Here is a 14,698-nt window from a genome sequence, read left to right as displayed (position 1 = left end):
TCGACGCTGGGAATAGCGTTGTCAGCGAACTACAACCCGGTAAACAGTTTTAGCATATGTAATATTACATTTATTTAATTTATTTGTTATAATTAACGCAACTGTTTAGGTTTAAGAAATTTCTGTTAAATACAGCTGTTTTTTTTTAGCTTTATTTTATTAAAACTTATTGGCAACACTGGCTCCACATGACATAAGAAGCACTGGTACGGGACTGTCGAAGGGATCTGGCTATCAACGTTGCTTTGCCGTTAACTGCAGTTTCATTCAAGATTTTCTCGAAAAATTGACAAGTGTCCTCCACACACACACATTTTCCCAGTAGAGACGAAGCGACGTCGCAGCGATGACGGGTATCATTTCCATAATAACGAGGCGGCTGCCAAACAGTGTCCAAACCATTGGCCTGCGCGCCGTGCGGAGTTCTGAAGTAAGTGTAGAGGGTGGCCGGGGAGTTGCTGGCGATTCCTGACGGGGGGGGCGTGGCTCCTGGTAGATGTGTATATGGAGACCGCATCATACTCGCCACCGCCGACGTCACTGCTGCCTGCTGGCCGGGCTAGTCAGCTCTCCCAATGCGATTATGTAATTGTGTGTGTGTGTGCGTGCGCCGCTGAAAAAATGGTAAAATGTTTTCCCAGCACGGCTGACACGGGCCCTGGCCTACAGCTGACACAAGCCGCACGGCACACGTGATCTGACTGACGTTCGCCGCAGTTGCTCCTGGTTGTGCAATCATTGATTTTTACTTTCCCTCCACAGCTGAAGCGCTGCCTGCGACAGTATTCCCGTCTTGTTGCCGTGTCTGTGGCCAGGCAGCAGCAACTCCTCAACCAAGATGCCAATCTACGCTGCCAGGAAGTCCCGCGGTGAGTGCAATCGCCGATACTCAATCCCGGAATGCGATGCTAACTGAAACTCATTTCATCACTGTCTAGGGCCATTACATGGCAGGGCTTCCACACCACCTCGCACCTGTGGCAAGAGCAGTCGGTGAAAGTGCCACCATTTGCCGACTCGATCGCCGAGGGCGACATCAAGTAAGTTGCTAGCAGGCTGTGTGCTAGGTCATTGACGTGGATCGAGCAACAGGTTACTTAGTCAGAGACCCACAGCTAAGCAGCTGGCCAGGGGACCTGTTGTTATGCCGCTGATGATAGCGTATCGCAAGATTAGCACTGCCAATGCCAACACAAGTTCTCACTCGCCACAGGTTCACATGCAAGGTGGGCGACTCTTTTGCCCAGGACGAGGCGGTTATGGAGATCGAAACCGACAAGACGACGGTGCCAGTGCCAGCTCCGTTTGCCGGCCAAATCACCGACATTCTGGTCAAGGACGGGGACACCGTCAAGCCTGGCCAGGAGCTGTTCAAGATGAAGCCGGGTGCGGCTCCTGCTAAGGCGGCGGGTGCAGCCGCACCAGCTCCCGCTCCAGTGGCCCCCAAGCCAGCTCCTGCTGCCGCCGCTCCTAAACCAGCTGCGCCAGCACCAGCTGCTGCCCGGCCGCCACCACCGCCACCAGCGGCTGCTCGTCCGCCACCACCACCACCAGCGGCTCGTCCGCCACCGGCTGCTCCTCGAGCTGCCGCGCCTCCGCCAGCTGCCCTCGCTCAGGTGAAGCTGCCGCCTGCAGATGGCACCCGCCAGATCCTAGGTACCCGCTCCGAGCAGCGCGTCAAGATGAACCGCATGCGCCAGAAGATTGCGGCTCGCTTGAAGGACGCCCAGAACACCACAGCAATGTTGACCACCTTCAACGAGATCGACATGAGGTAATGTACAACCGAAAGAGATGCTTGTGACGTGCCCGAATTAATTCTCTCCATTGCAGCTACGCCATGAACTTCCGGAAACAAAACCTGGACGCATTCGTCAAGAAGTATGGCATCAAGCTGGGCTTCATGTCCATCTTCTCCAAGGCCAGTGCCTATGCGCTCCAGGACCAGCCCGTGGTGAACGCTGTCATCGATGGCACGGTAAACATGCCCATGTCCACGCACACGCCCCTCGCTGCTTGCTTATCGGCCGTGACGTAGCCTTATCTCGGCCAACTTGTCACTTGTTTGTATGCTTTGTTTATGCAACTTCCCGTGGCACCGATAAGGAGACGACGTCAGGCCTGATGTAGCGCAATGTTTTCCCTTTCAATTGAATAATCCCTCTGCTCTGTGTTTCAGGACATGGTTTACCGCGATTATGTGGACATCTCGGTGGCCGTGGCCACACCCCGTGGACTGATGGTTCCCGTCATCCGGAATGTGGAGAGCATGAACTATGCCGACATTGAGATTACATTGGCCGGTCTGGCCGACAAGGCCAAGCGCGACGCCATCACCGTAGAGGACATGGACGGCGGCACCTTTACCATCAGCAATGGAGGAGTTTTCGGCTCCCTGATGGGCACGCCCATCATCAATCCACCTCAGAGTGCTATTCTCGGCATGCACGGCATCTTCGAGCGTCCCATCGCCGTCAAGGGAGAGGTAAGATTTGCATTTCCACTACTGATTGCCGATGGATTGCTAATGCATTTCAAAATCAGGTCAAAATTCGTCCCATGATGTATGTGGCGCTGACCTACGATCACCGGATCATCGATGGACGCGAGGCCGTTCTGTTCCTGCGCAAGATCAAGGCTGCCGTGGAGAATCCTGCAATCATCGTCGCCGGCTTGTAGAGAGAGAGAGAGAGTAGAGTGCAATATTGTCAAGTGCGTCCACGCTTATCCGTTGATATTAGTCGTCTCCGCAATACGAAGCTCCCTTTCGGTTATTTATTATCTTATTTTCGCCAAGGTCACAAAACGATTTCAAATTGCATTCGATATGCACCATCAGAATTAGTCGAAATAAAAAATGGAAAAAGTGGATTTGTTTTCTAAATACGCTGTTTGCCTATCCCTACACTCTTGCACTCGCACTTTGTTCCCAAACATTTGATGTTTATCCAAGATGCTGAAATGCAATAATGTAATAAAAAGCGATCACGAATATCGACCAACCTCAACAAAAAAAACAATCTTTTGATTCGAATATGATCCTTAACTTGATCTTTAACTTGGGTAGTGACTGGGGAAGGACTGTGACTCTGTTGTGGAATATGTTCTTTGGTTTATAATGTACTGTGAATACTGAGATTATAGAGCCCAGATGGTCTATGTGAGTCAAATAATACAAAACTTTGATTTGCTGTAGAAGAAAATTGGTGACAGCGCACCACGGTCGGTTGGACGGGAGGAGGGCTACGTTCCTGCCTATGATCACGCGCAAGAGCCTTCTGCTGGTGTCGCATGATGGTGCAGTCATTGCATATCAAGGTCCAAACACCGTAGGAGTTAGTTGAAGAAAGCTCAATAGTATCTTTGGGAGAGAGTAGACTTGAGGCTGCCACCACGATGAAAGCCCCTTTAAGCCATGGAAAATATTGGTTTTTAATGATACAAGCATTGCCGATTATGTATGTATTTGTTATATAATTTTTGATAAAGGCATCCAATAGATGCCAAACTAATTCTTTCCCATTGGGTTGGAATTCTTTGCATTGTTCTGTTGACCAGTGTTTCGCAAAGTTGATCCTCACATGGTATTCCGCTAATTGATTGCAGTAATAAATAAATATGAAATCAACATTATAACATTATAAAAATTATACCTCTAAAATTTCTTTATTTGATACGAGGAGGACCTATTCCGAAAGCTGTAGACCATCGAATGCCACTTCCATCCATGATGGAATCCTTAAGGAACGAATCTGTGTGTTCCTAAAAAGTGTGTAAGAAAAGAAAAAAAAAACTCTGATACGAGGAGGACCTAGTCCTAAACCTGTAGACCATCTGATGTCCCTTCCATCCATGATCCTGAAAGAATGAATCTGTGTGTTCCTAAAAAGTGTGCAAAAAAAGAAAGAAAAACTCTGAAACGAGGATGACCTATTCCGAAACCTGTTGACCATCAGATGTCCCTTCCATCCATGATGGAATCTATAAGAATCGAATCTGTGTGTTCCTAAAAAGTGTGCAAAAAAAGAAAGAAAAACTCTGTTTTTTTGTTGGTTTTGTTTTGTTATTTGAGCAAATTGGCTTGTACAATTTTATTGATTTTTGTTTTTGTTTGTAGTATTTTTCACTAATTTTAAGAGTATTTCTAATGGTTACAATGTTGAGTGTTTTGTTTCGTGTTTGATTTCAAATAATATTTCATACAAAGTAATTAATTTCCTTTTGTTTTTTGAGGAGTGTGTGTTGGGGTCACATAAATTATTCGAATGATACAATTTACTTAAAGAGAAACAATATATGGTATATGCAGTTTTGTCATAGATCTTTCAAAGATGGGGATTAACACAGTTTTTGATTTTGGTTTGACTTTGCTTTTGCTTTTGTTTTGTTTTAGTGTCTTCTAGATGCTTTTGCTTATCACAATTTATGGGGGGTGTCGAAAGAACTGAACTCGTATCTGAATCGGAATCTCTACGAAGATAATGATAGTAGGGAGAATATCGAAATAAATAATATATATAAAATAGGTCACTATACGTGAGTGTGTGTGCTTGTGTGCGATTTGGGTGTGTGTTTGTGTGCATGAATGTTTACATAAAAATCATATAAAAAATGCAACAATCGTTTCGTCTAAAACAAGAATTGACATTTTAGGCAAAAGGATTGGCATTATCTACATTTAGCTTTTGTTTTTTTTTGTTTTTTGGGGCCCTTTTCGATGCTTAATTTTTTAGCTTAACTAAGGGGATACAGAGTGTAGTTACATTTGTACGATTCACGCTTAATTATTTAGATATCTGATTGGTGATTTCTGCTTTTTTTTTGGGTCTAGATAGGCCTGGCTTCGTGCGTTACTGAATCAAATTTCTGATCATTTTTTTGTTTCAGCTGACCAAAGGGTATACATTTTGGGGGGGATGAGTGGGGGGGTCTGTGGTGGGTCATGGGTCAGTCAGTCCTGCACTTGGGTTCCTTGCAAGTGCAGCACTCTTAGGACTAAGCAATTACACTAGGTATCCCCACCTTGTGTCCGAAATGTGTTCTTCCTTTTTTTTTGTTTTCTATCTCTCTGTTTGTGCACTGTATCTATCTCTATCTCTCTTTTTGTCTCTCTCTCTCTATATATTCACTATGTATATCTCCTCCAACTGTCTCTCTCTATCTTTCTAAGATCTCGTATAGATCGTGGGTCGGAAATGGGGGGGTTTTATATGCCTTTCAATAGAACTATTGTACAAGATTCCATTTGCTACTCTTCGTGGTTGCTACTCGCGTCTGCTGCGCGTCTCAATGATGTTGCAAATTTCCAAATTGCCCGAAACGTGCATTTTCCTAGCCAAAAAAATTTGGAAGATTTGCTTCCGATTTTCCTGTTCCCCTGCTGCTGGTTTTCTAGGTTTTCTGGTCTCCGGATGATGATGGTTTCATAACTAAATTTCTGGGCTGGATTGTCGCCGTGTTGTGTCTGAAGGGGGTCGGGAGGCGGGAGGGGTCTGCTGCTTCTAAATGTTCGGTTTTGGCCTCGGCTTGGATGTTGTTTTAGTTGGTGTTTTTGCTGCTGCTGTTAGTACAAGTCGGAAATGTGTAATTTCATAAGACGGTTTTTGCATTTTCTTGTTGCTTTGCTGCCAAGTCTCTAGGTGGTGTTGTTGCTGGTGGTGTGTGTCGTCATCGTGTGGCGATTGACTGGGGTGGTGTGGTGCGGTGTGGTGTGGGGCGGGTTCTGGTGGGGTGGTGGCGTTGGCTGCCGCTTGGCCTGGCAACTTTCGCCATGAATTTATAAATCAAAATGCTCTGCTCTGCCTTGCTGCTGTCTAGTGGCCATTGAGTGCTGATGCTGCTGTAGTTGGGGCTGTATACTATACTGTATCTGGGAAAGGGATTGTCAGGATTGGTGTCTCGGTTCAGGGTCTGCTCTTGGGCTGGTGCTGGTGCTGGTGCTCCCCTGCCCCAGCCATATTTTATTTATTGATGGCAATTATGCCTCGACCTCGACTATTGCCAGTAGTTTATATAAATTTGGAGTTTTGTTTGATGTGCTTTCAACTGCATGATGCTCTGATGCTGATGCTGATGCTGCTGGTGGAGTTCTGAATGTATAGACGATGATGGTTCGAACTTTTGCCAAAGAAACCTCTCGCCTGACCACAATTTGAAAGGTCTGAACGGTAGCTGGGGCTGTGTCTGGAGTTTGAGGGGGGAGGAGGGAGGCGGGTTTTTGCGTGTGACACTCGTCTCGAAAATATTACTTAAAGTTCTGCTGGGTGCTGGCTGATGCCTTCATTTTGTTTGCGTTTCTGATTCTGATTTTGATTTCGAATTGAATTTGGGTTAAGTTGTAGTTCTCATAGTTTTCATAGTATTCATCTTTGTATTTATTTTGTGTGGCGGCCTTCGAGCGAAAGTAATGCTCTTGAAGCCTCTCTCCAGGGAGGCCATCAAAGTGGTCCATCTTGGGCCTTCTGTGGCGGTGTGTGCTTGTGCTTTGGGTTTTATAGTTTATGAATTTTGTTTATGCCTTCAACCCCTTCATTTTCTGCTTCTTGTTCTATGCAAAAAGTTCTTTGAAATCGCGTGTTCTTTGTCTCTGGGTCTGGATTTTGCTACTGATTCGGATTCGGATACCGATTCTGGTTCTGGTTTGTTTTTGTGCGGAGAGAGCTGGGAATTGTTTTGTTTCGCTGTGATTTATCTGCCGCCCTGCCTCTCGACTCGACTCGCCCTCGGCCGCCATTTATAAGATTTTGGGCCAGAAAAGTTGCCAGCATTTTGTGGCGGCCTCGGCCTCGGCCTCCCTGGGTGTCCTCCCCGTCGCTCGCGTCTTCTGCCTGCCACAGCGCGCGGGCTCCTTTTTGCTCCTGACATTTGTCGCATTAAAACTTCCGCAATTTCTTGTAATTTATAATCCTGTCTTGTTGGAATTTTGCTGGAATTTCTTTCTTTCTTCTTTTTTTTCGGTTTTCGTTTTCGTTTTTGGTTTTGTTTTTGTTTCAGAACTGTCCGCGGTAGTACTTAATCATCATAATGTGGCCATAATTATGCACCGAAGGATTCTTCGTGAATTTCGGGACTTTTGTTTTCTTTTGTGGTAATTTTTGTATATTTTTTTTGGCAATTTTGAATTTGATTTCGTTGTTGTTTTTGACTGGTTTCGGTTTCGGTTTTGGTTTTGAATTTCATTTGGTTTTGTTTTGGTTTTCTTTTGGTTCAGCCATCAGCATCGATGTATAATATTTTTCTTTTGTTCTTTCGGCTTTTCTTTTTGGGTATTTTTGTGGATTTAGATGATTTCTTTTGAGTTCTTTAAGGTTATTTTGAGCTAAAAATCGGTTTACCTGTTGTTCTAGGTGTTTTTTTTTTTTTTTTTGTAGAAAGCATTAAATTTAAGCTGGTTTTTTTTTTTTAATTTTGTGGCCGGTCAGTGGTGAAATTTTATTGGAATTTCGTTGGAATTTGGATGTGTGGTTTTTCAGATTTTGATGATTGCCAGAGAGAGCCGAAAGTTGTAAATTTGAATTTTGGATTTCTAGGTTTTCAGTTTCTAAAATAAAATAATTTAGATAAAGAAATGTTAATACGAATGTCGAGACAATTGAACTTCTTCGGGCTTCTTCTAAAAAATATTTTGAATTTTGATATTTTCTTTTGGACTTGGATATTTTCTTTTTTGAATTTGGATATTTCTTTTCTTTTAAAAACTATTTTTAAACCTTTTACTCTTCGGAATTTGGATATTTATTTTCTTTTAAATACTATCTTTCAATATTTTACTTTATGAAAATTGGATATTTTGGATTTTTCCTGCTTCTAAATACTATTTTTAATTTTGTACTCTTCGGAACTAGGATATTTCTTTTCTTTAAAATACTATTTTTAAATATTTTACTCTTCGGGTATTTTCTTTTGGATTTGGATATTTTCTTTTTTGAATTTGGATTTTTTTTAAATTTTTTTACTCTTCGGAATTTGGATATTTATTTCCTTTTTTTCATTTTACTATCTTTCAATATTATATTCATTGAAAATTGGATATTTTGGATATTTCCTGCTTCTAACAGTATTTTTGAATTTTGTACTCTTCGGAATTTGGATATTTTCTTTTTTTTGGTTTGGATAATTCTTTTTTCGATTACACATGAAAGATTGAATACTGTTAACTATTTGATATCGTATTTGATATTTCTTTTGTGTTTCGTATCTTAGCTTTTGAATTTCTTGAATTGCAGCAAATAAATAATATAATTTGAGTGAGAATTGTTCTATCATAATGAATTTCCTAGAATTTCATAAGAATTTATTACCGGGCTTTGGTTCAGAAAGCATCAAATTTGTTAAATACTTTTGTAATATTTGAAACGAAGTTTTGGAATTTAAAGTTGGATAAAAGTTTTTCCAATAAAATAAATGACTCTGAAAGTCTAAATTTACTTTTGATTCTCTTTTTGGATGTTTTTAGATGTTTTTTGTTTGCAATTGGATCTTAAAAAGTGTTTGAAGGATGATTTTGATGATGTATTTGTGATTTAGTTATAATAGTATTTTTAAAATTGGATTCTTTTGTCCTTTGTGGTCTTTTTGGTTATTTTGTGTTTGAAATAAAATTGTATTGAGTTATTTGGTATTTTGAAAAATTTTCGATACAAGGAATTTGTTAAAAATGAATTTAAACCCTTTTGTTTCAAGGAATTGGTTAAAAATTATTTAAACTCTTTTGAAGCCAAATAACGAATGTTTTGAAATGTAACCATAAATAATAATTTAAGTTTGAAAAATGTTGTAGATGTTTTAGATCAAGAAAATATTTCAGAAGATATTAGTATTTTTCAAATAAGGAGATATGTTATTGTCTTGAAGGTTAATTTAGCGTGTTTCGAATTTGAAAATTCTTTCGTAATGGAACTTGCTAAAGGTTTATCCCAGCGATGTCTAATTTGGAATTTCAACATTACCTTTGGAGAGATTCTTTTGTTAAAGTTTTATCAGCTTGAATTTGATAGTGTCTTTTAGAGCTTTGCTTTGTTCTGGTGGGAATTTGAATGGAAAACTTTTAAGTAAAGTCTAATTCAGAATTTCATTCGAATTTGCTATACTTCTCAGAATTTGGTTTTCTCATGATGAACGAAAGTATAATCTAATTTCAAATCTATTCATTTAAGTCTTATCGAGAATTTGGATGGAGTTTTTTTTCAGGACACAGTCTTTAAATTGTTGATTTTGTATTTTGTTTATTTTGATTTTGGATTTTGTTTATTTTGATGTTTGATTTTGATTTAAAATTTATCCTAATTTTGATTTTCTTTCATAAGGTTTTTGTTTTATTTTTGGTTATTTTTGATTTGAATTTCATGTGTATTTGTTGTTGATTTGCTTTTTGTTGCTCAGAATTTATCGAACTAAATTTTATATTTTATGTTCTTGTTCTTAAGGGAAATTCTGATTTTCTTTTTGATTAATTTTGCTTCTGGTTTAACTTTCTATTGTGTTCTACAAGTCTGAAGTGGATCTAACATATTAAATATATTTTTAAACTGCGAAAGAGATATCTCATTAAATTTTCTGATCATTTTTCAAAGTGTATTTCAAGAATATTTATTCTGATTTGGAATTGAGTGCCTTTCTATCGTTTTGAAGTCTGAATTTGGTTTTGGAATTTGTGTTTGAAGTGTACGATTTTCGGTTTGAATTTTCAAGAATTGTAAACCTTTGAATTGGGATTTATAATCGATTGAAATTGTCTTTGAATTTTGTTCGATAATTTCTCAAGTGGATTTTTGAATTTAAGGAACTTAAATCTTTGCATTTGGTATCGATTGAAGATGAGTTTGGAATTGTGTGAATATTTTTTTTGATATCTTTTCAAATAGATTTTTGAATTTAAATCGATTCAAATTGTCTTGGGTTTGTTTTGGATTTTGTTGAATAATTTCTCAAGTGGATTTTTGATTTTTGAAGTATTTAAATCATTGGATTTGAGATTTGTCATTGATTGAAATTGTCTTTGGTGTGTTTTGGATTCTGTTGGATAATTTCTCAAGTGGATTTTTGAATTTTGAAGTATTTGAAACCTTGGATTTGAGATTTGGTATCGAATGAAATTGTCTTTGGATTGTTTTAGATTTTGTAGGATAACTCATCAAGTGGATTCTTGAATTTAAGGAATTAAAATCCTTGAATTTGGGATTTGGAATTGATTGAAATGGCTTTAGAATTTTGTTGGATAATTTCTCAAGTGGATTCTTGATAATCTTTCTGATTTTGAATTTGTTGGAAGATGTTTTTCGTTTAAAACTGATTGGTTTGTCTTTTCTTTCTGATTTGGATCTCTAAAGTATAAAGAATTGAGGCTTTTGAATTTGGTTATGATTTTGAATGTAGTTTTTGAGGAAAGAGAACTTTGATTTGAATAATTATTTTCCTTTGTAATAGATAATCTTCGTAGATGGTGGATTGTTTTTTGTGGGCAGTTTTTGTGTTGCCTAATCGTTTAGTTTTTGCCTTTTGCATATGCTGCCTGCCTAAAACTTTATTTTGGGTCAAATCTGGGGTCCTGTGTCAATGGCCAAGAGACATTTTGGGTTGGTGACTGGGTGCTTGGGTTGGGGGCTTAAAGATGGTTGGTTCTTTAACTTCTATAGGGTTTTGGTAGTGGATTCGATTTGCTGTGCTGTGCAAATTTCCATCAACATTTCTTGCGCATTAAATATTTCTTTGGAATTTTCATAAAACTTTTTTCGATTAAAAAATGCCGCAAACGCCTTTTGCTTTTCTTGATGAAAATATCAACGAAATATTGAAAGCGCCAAGAAATGTGTGAGTAAAACTTGGTTTTTGGGTTCTCTGATATTTTCTTTTCGCGGGTCCTGTGGCTATTTTTTTCTGTCTTTTCTTCTTGGGAATCGTAGAAGCAGCTTCCTTTGCAGCCATTTTATTACCAAAGGGGTGTGAGTGTGTTTGAGTGTATGTGTGTGTGTGTGTGTGTGTGTATGAGCGCACCCCTGCTTGTGTTTGTGGGCTAAAGTGTTGTGTGTGTGTGTGTGTGTGTGAGGGACCAAAGCGGTGGTTGATTTAATGGTGTGTGCCTGGAAGCTCTGGGGCATTCGAAACTGACGTTTTTTTCTCTGAGATGTTTGTTTGGTTTGGTTTAAGATTTGTGGTTAAACTAAGGATTTGTAAGGACGAAACGCGAATTTGGAATTTCCATTGGATTCGATTTGCGTTTTGGACACAAAATGATAAACTATTGCATAGTGTGTGTGGATTTTAGATGTGGCAGGGGGGCGGATCTTTGCTCAATGATTCCTTGGGTCTTTGGGGTGTGTGGGAGGGGGGGGGGGGCTCTGGAAATGAAGCCTTCTGCGATGCCGTAGAAGAAGAGTTTCTTTTTTAGAGGGGATTTTGACTGTCGGATTGATTTTGAAATTTATGCTTTTTCTGGCTGTTTCTGCTGCTGCTGTCAAAGGTTCTACCTCTGCATCGGCCTCAATGATGGGCATTCAATTTGAAAGAATTTTCTCACTTTTCGATTTGGATCCTTTTGAGTCGTGAACTTTGGCTCTTCCTCGAAACCTGTGGCAGAAGTTTAGGGTCTAAACAAAAGTCGAAACATACTTGCGATGAAGTGTTTTGTGCCGCCATCGGATGAGGTGAGCTCTCGCTCTCTTTCTGCTTTCTGCTCTCTCTCTCTCTCTCTCTGTTTCTGTGTGGGCTGCGAGTGTGTGCGTGAGTTCTGCTTAGGGGGTGTGCGCCTGTGTGTGAATTCGCCGCAGGAGCGCCTGCTTGGGGTGGTAATGCTTGTGCGTGTGTGTGTGTGTGTGTGAGTGTCCTTCCTGTCGAGGGGTTGCATGGGGCAGCAGTCACTGCCCCTGCTGCTTAGATATTCAGCTAAATATCTAGATACTCGTCGTATCTGTGTGTGGCAACGGGGGAAGGCAGCTTTTTCCCCTGCGAAAGGGGAGCGCTGCCTTAGATAACGACGTCGCTGCCTCTGCCTGCTGTTGCTGCTGCTGCCTCAGTCGCTGCCTTGCGCTGCCTTTTGCCTCCTTCGGTCGCCTTCAGATGCTCGATCCTCGTCTTGGAGTGGCCGGCTCTCGATGTCATCATCATCAGCGATACAGCGACACATCGTTGGCGCCTTCTTCTGTATTTGCCCCGAGCTGTCGTTGTGTTTGCGATTTGGTTTCTGGTTTCTTGAATTTCGGTTTCCTTCCTTGCAGTTTCTGCCTGGACTCTGAGTGATTTGCTGGCCTCGATTGCTGCTTGGGGCACAATGCTCCTCCTCTTGGGGCGGAGGCGGCGTTGTCGTCGGTGCTGTTGGTGGCGTATGGGCGTGGCAGTGACTGAAGATGCCTGCAGTTTGGCTTTGAGTTGATTTTGAGTTGAATTTCGTTGAAGATTTGAATTTCGTGGCGGATCTGGCGATGTGGCGGCACTGGCGGCCCCTTTTTGTGGCTTAATCGGTGGAGAATCGGTGGATGAATGGATGGCGGCCAATGGTCATTGCAGTAGAGAATTATGAGCAGTAAACACTTGAGAATTTTGTTGAGTTTCATAACAATTTTCTCGTTTGGAATGGATATGGGTTTCGAGATGTCTTGCGATCCATAATAGTGGCTTCTCTCTCTCTCCGCTGTACTTATGCTCTCCTGCTTCGGCTTGGGGTTCCTAGTGATAAAAGAGAGTGTATAAGAAGGGGAAAGTGGCTCTTGGAAAGGCATTTCTTATATCTACATATAGTATATCTATCTTTTACGATCTTTTCTTACCTGTAAGATATAAAAACGATATTATTATCACTCTTCACTTTGCAGATTTTTGTTTTGTGTTTTTTTTTTCGAGAGAACTTTCCAATTGATTTCCAGGTTTTTTTTACGATTTTCTTTTGAGTTTTGTGAACTTTGAGAATTTTGTTTTTGATTTTTTCGGAACTGATTTTATGTTTGTTTGTTGTTTTTGATTTTTGTGGATTTTTGCTTTAGTTTTTTGTGTTTTTTCTCTAGGTTTTTGTTGTTTATACTTTAACCATATTCTCACGAAAATATTGTTCGTATTTCTTGGAGTTTGGATGCGTTGTTTTTTGTTGGTGTTTTACAAGTAATAAAAATTAATCTGACTTTCGGTTTTTGCGAATTTTGGCAACTTTTCGACTGAATTTTGTTGGTATTTTGTGTGTTTCTAGTGGGTTCGGGATCGGAAGGATGTGTGCCGCATGCAACAGCCTTCCTAGCGCCGCCTGGACATGGCGGTAGTTCCAGGGAATCCGAGTGGTCCTCCTGGTCCTGTGATGCTGCTACTGATGCTCCTGCTGCTGCTGCTGGTGATCCTCAGAGTTTGAAGATTGAAATGAAACTGATTGATTCTCCGCAGCAGCCGTGGCTTATATACCCGGCAGGGCCGCCAGATCCAGTCAGCATCCAGGCAGATCGGGCGATCGTAATCGCAGGATGCGAAAGCTTTGTCCATTGTCTGCCCTCTGCCCGGATGTGGACAAAGGAGTCCGTCCAGTCCCTTCGGGCACACAAAGGAGAGCGCAGGCATGCAGGCAGGCAGGCAGGCCTCGAAACCCTCGAAACCCGTTACGCAAGTTTATTATAGAAAAACCAATGCCCAAAAGATTGGAAAAACGTTGGCATTGTTGGATCGGGTGGTGGTTCTGGGTGGTTTTGTGGGGTGGGGTGGATCGGATCGCAGCATCAGGCAGCATCCGATGCACACCTGGCGGCGGCGGGTCCTTGGTCCACGCTGCACGGTCCAGGGCTGAAATGCGAAAAAGCTGCAGCCGCCGTGGCCGCTCCAGAGAACTGGTTTTTGCAGGGACTGGACTCTGGGGTGATCGCCTGGCAGATCGGCAACATCCTTGAATATCCTTGACCATTTGAACTGCAATTGTCTGGCCCTGGCCGCGGCTTCTGATGGGAAAAAGTCCTCATTTGAACTTGTTTTTCCACACTCCCGAATTGCTTTTGAATCGAAACAAGTTTCTGCAGAATCGAGCCGAATTTGTCGTTCATTAAATTTATGGCCCCGCACAGGTCTGCCCAAGAGGAAGGGCAAACGAGCAGCGAAGGACATTTCTAACCCAGATTCTCCATGTAATCCTTGCCCCCCCCGCCCTGCCCCATTCGAGGCATCAGTCGCATCATCCGCTCCAAATGCTCCACAAATCCCGTCTCCCGCTTGTGGGTCAAACCTTTTTCTTCGGGCCGCCAGACGACAGCCGGCGGCAAATGTTCCTTCCTCCTTTAATTTCCATCTTTTTTTCGCATCTTTTCGCAGTTTGCAGTTTCATTTTGGATTCCATCTTTCAACATTTCGGGGCATAGCAACAAGTTAAGGGTTGCGCCGCTGCTGCTGATGCTTTTTTTTCCTCCGAATCCAAATTCAAATTGCTGTTAACCCTTGTTTGGCCCAGGGGTTGGGCCGTGGTCATTGGGTTAGAGGTGGGGTCATGGCATCTCTGTGCTTGTGTGTGAGAGTATTCCGAAATGGGACACAGTCCTGAGTAATGAGAGAAGGAGAGGAAGGAGGGCCGGCTCTCCATTGTGAATGAGCAGTTTTTGCCGGTGATTAAGGATACGCCATGTGGACGAAGGGAATGCAGAAATTTAAATGCAGAAAATGCATCAATTTTTATTGATTTATGTTCATCCAAGCAGATGCAGTGGGAGGGGGAGAGCAGCATAGATAACAAAACAAATTTCGC

The 14,698-nt window shown here is 41.6% G+C and overlaps 1 protein-coding gene and 1 long non-coding RNA gene across 3 annotated transcripts; one reads left to right on the top strand and one right to left on the bottom strand.

The window, feature by feature from the left end:
• Window positions 1-188: 188 nt before the first annotated feature.
• On the top strand, window positions 189-3,017 carry LOC6897970 (dihydrolipoyllysine-residue succinyltransferase component of 2-oxoglutarate dehydrogenase complex, mitochondrial). Its single transcript, XM_002138033.4, has 7 exons — window positions 189-430; window positions 763-869; window positions 939-1,040; window positions 1,214-1,774; window positions 1,834-1,978; window positions 2,180-2,485; window positions 2,545-3,017. Exons 1-7 carry the CDS (start codon window positions 347-349, stop codon window positions 2,677-2,679), a joined length of 1,440 nt encoding a protein of 479 aa, XP_002138069.2. The 5' UTR covers window positions 189-346; the 3' UTR covers window positions 2,680-3,017.
• Window positions 3,018-4,773: 1,756 nt separating this feature from the next.
• LOC117185643 (uncharacterized) lies at window positions 4,774-12,903 on the bottom strand. Of its 2 annotated transcripts, XR_004471111.1 has the most exons (3): window positions 12,762-12,903; window positions 11,608-12,660; window positions 4,774-7,540 (listed from the first exon to the last, which is right to left on the bottom strand). It is a non-coding gene; the product is annotated as an uncharacterized lncRNA (long non-coding RNA). The 2 variants fall into 2 exon arrangements; XR_004471110.1 differs by lacking the exon at window positions 4,774-7,540 and having other exon boundaries at window positions 10,502-12,660.
• Between the last annotated feature and the right edge of the window lie 1,795 nt (window positions 12,904-14,698).

Source organism: Drosophila pseudoobscura, chromosome 2, assembly GCF_009870125.1.
Source record: "Drosophila pseudoobscura strain MV-25-SWS-2005 chromosome 2, UCI_Dpse_MV25, whole genome shotgun sequence".
Classification (NCBI taxonomy): Eukaryota; Metazoa; Arthropoda; class Insecta; order Diptera; family Drosophilidae; genus Drosophila; species Drosophila pseudoobscura.
This window is presented reverse-complemented; position numbering and strand designations above follow the sequence as displayed.

What these genes read in the sequence shown, in the direction of transcription:
- LOC6897970 (XM_002138033.4), top strand. Translation starts at nt 347, where the DNA reads ATGACGGGTATCATTTCCATAATAACGAGGCGGCTGCCAAACAGTGTC. An exon ending in GCGCCGTGCGGAGTTCTGAA is followed by an intron (nt 431 to 762) that starts GTAAGTGTAGAG and finishes TTCCCTCCACAG; the next exon opens with CTGAAGCGCTGCCTGCGACA. An exon ending in CCATCGCCGTCAAGGGAGAG is followed by an intron (nt 2,486 to 2,544) that starts GTAAGATTTGCA and finishes TTTCAAAATCAG; the next exon opens with GTCAAAATTCGTCCCATGAT.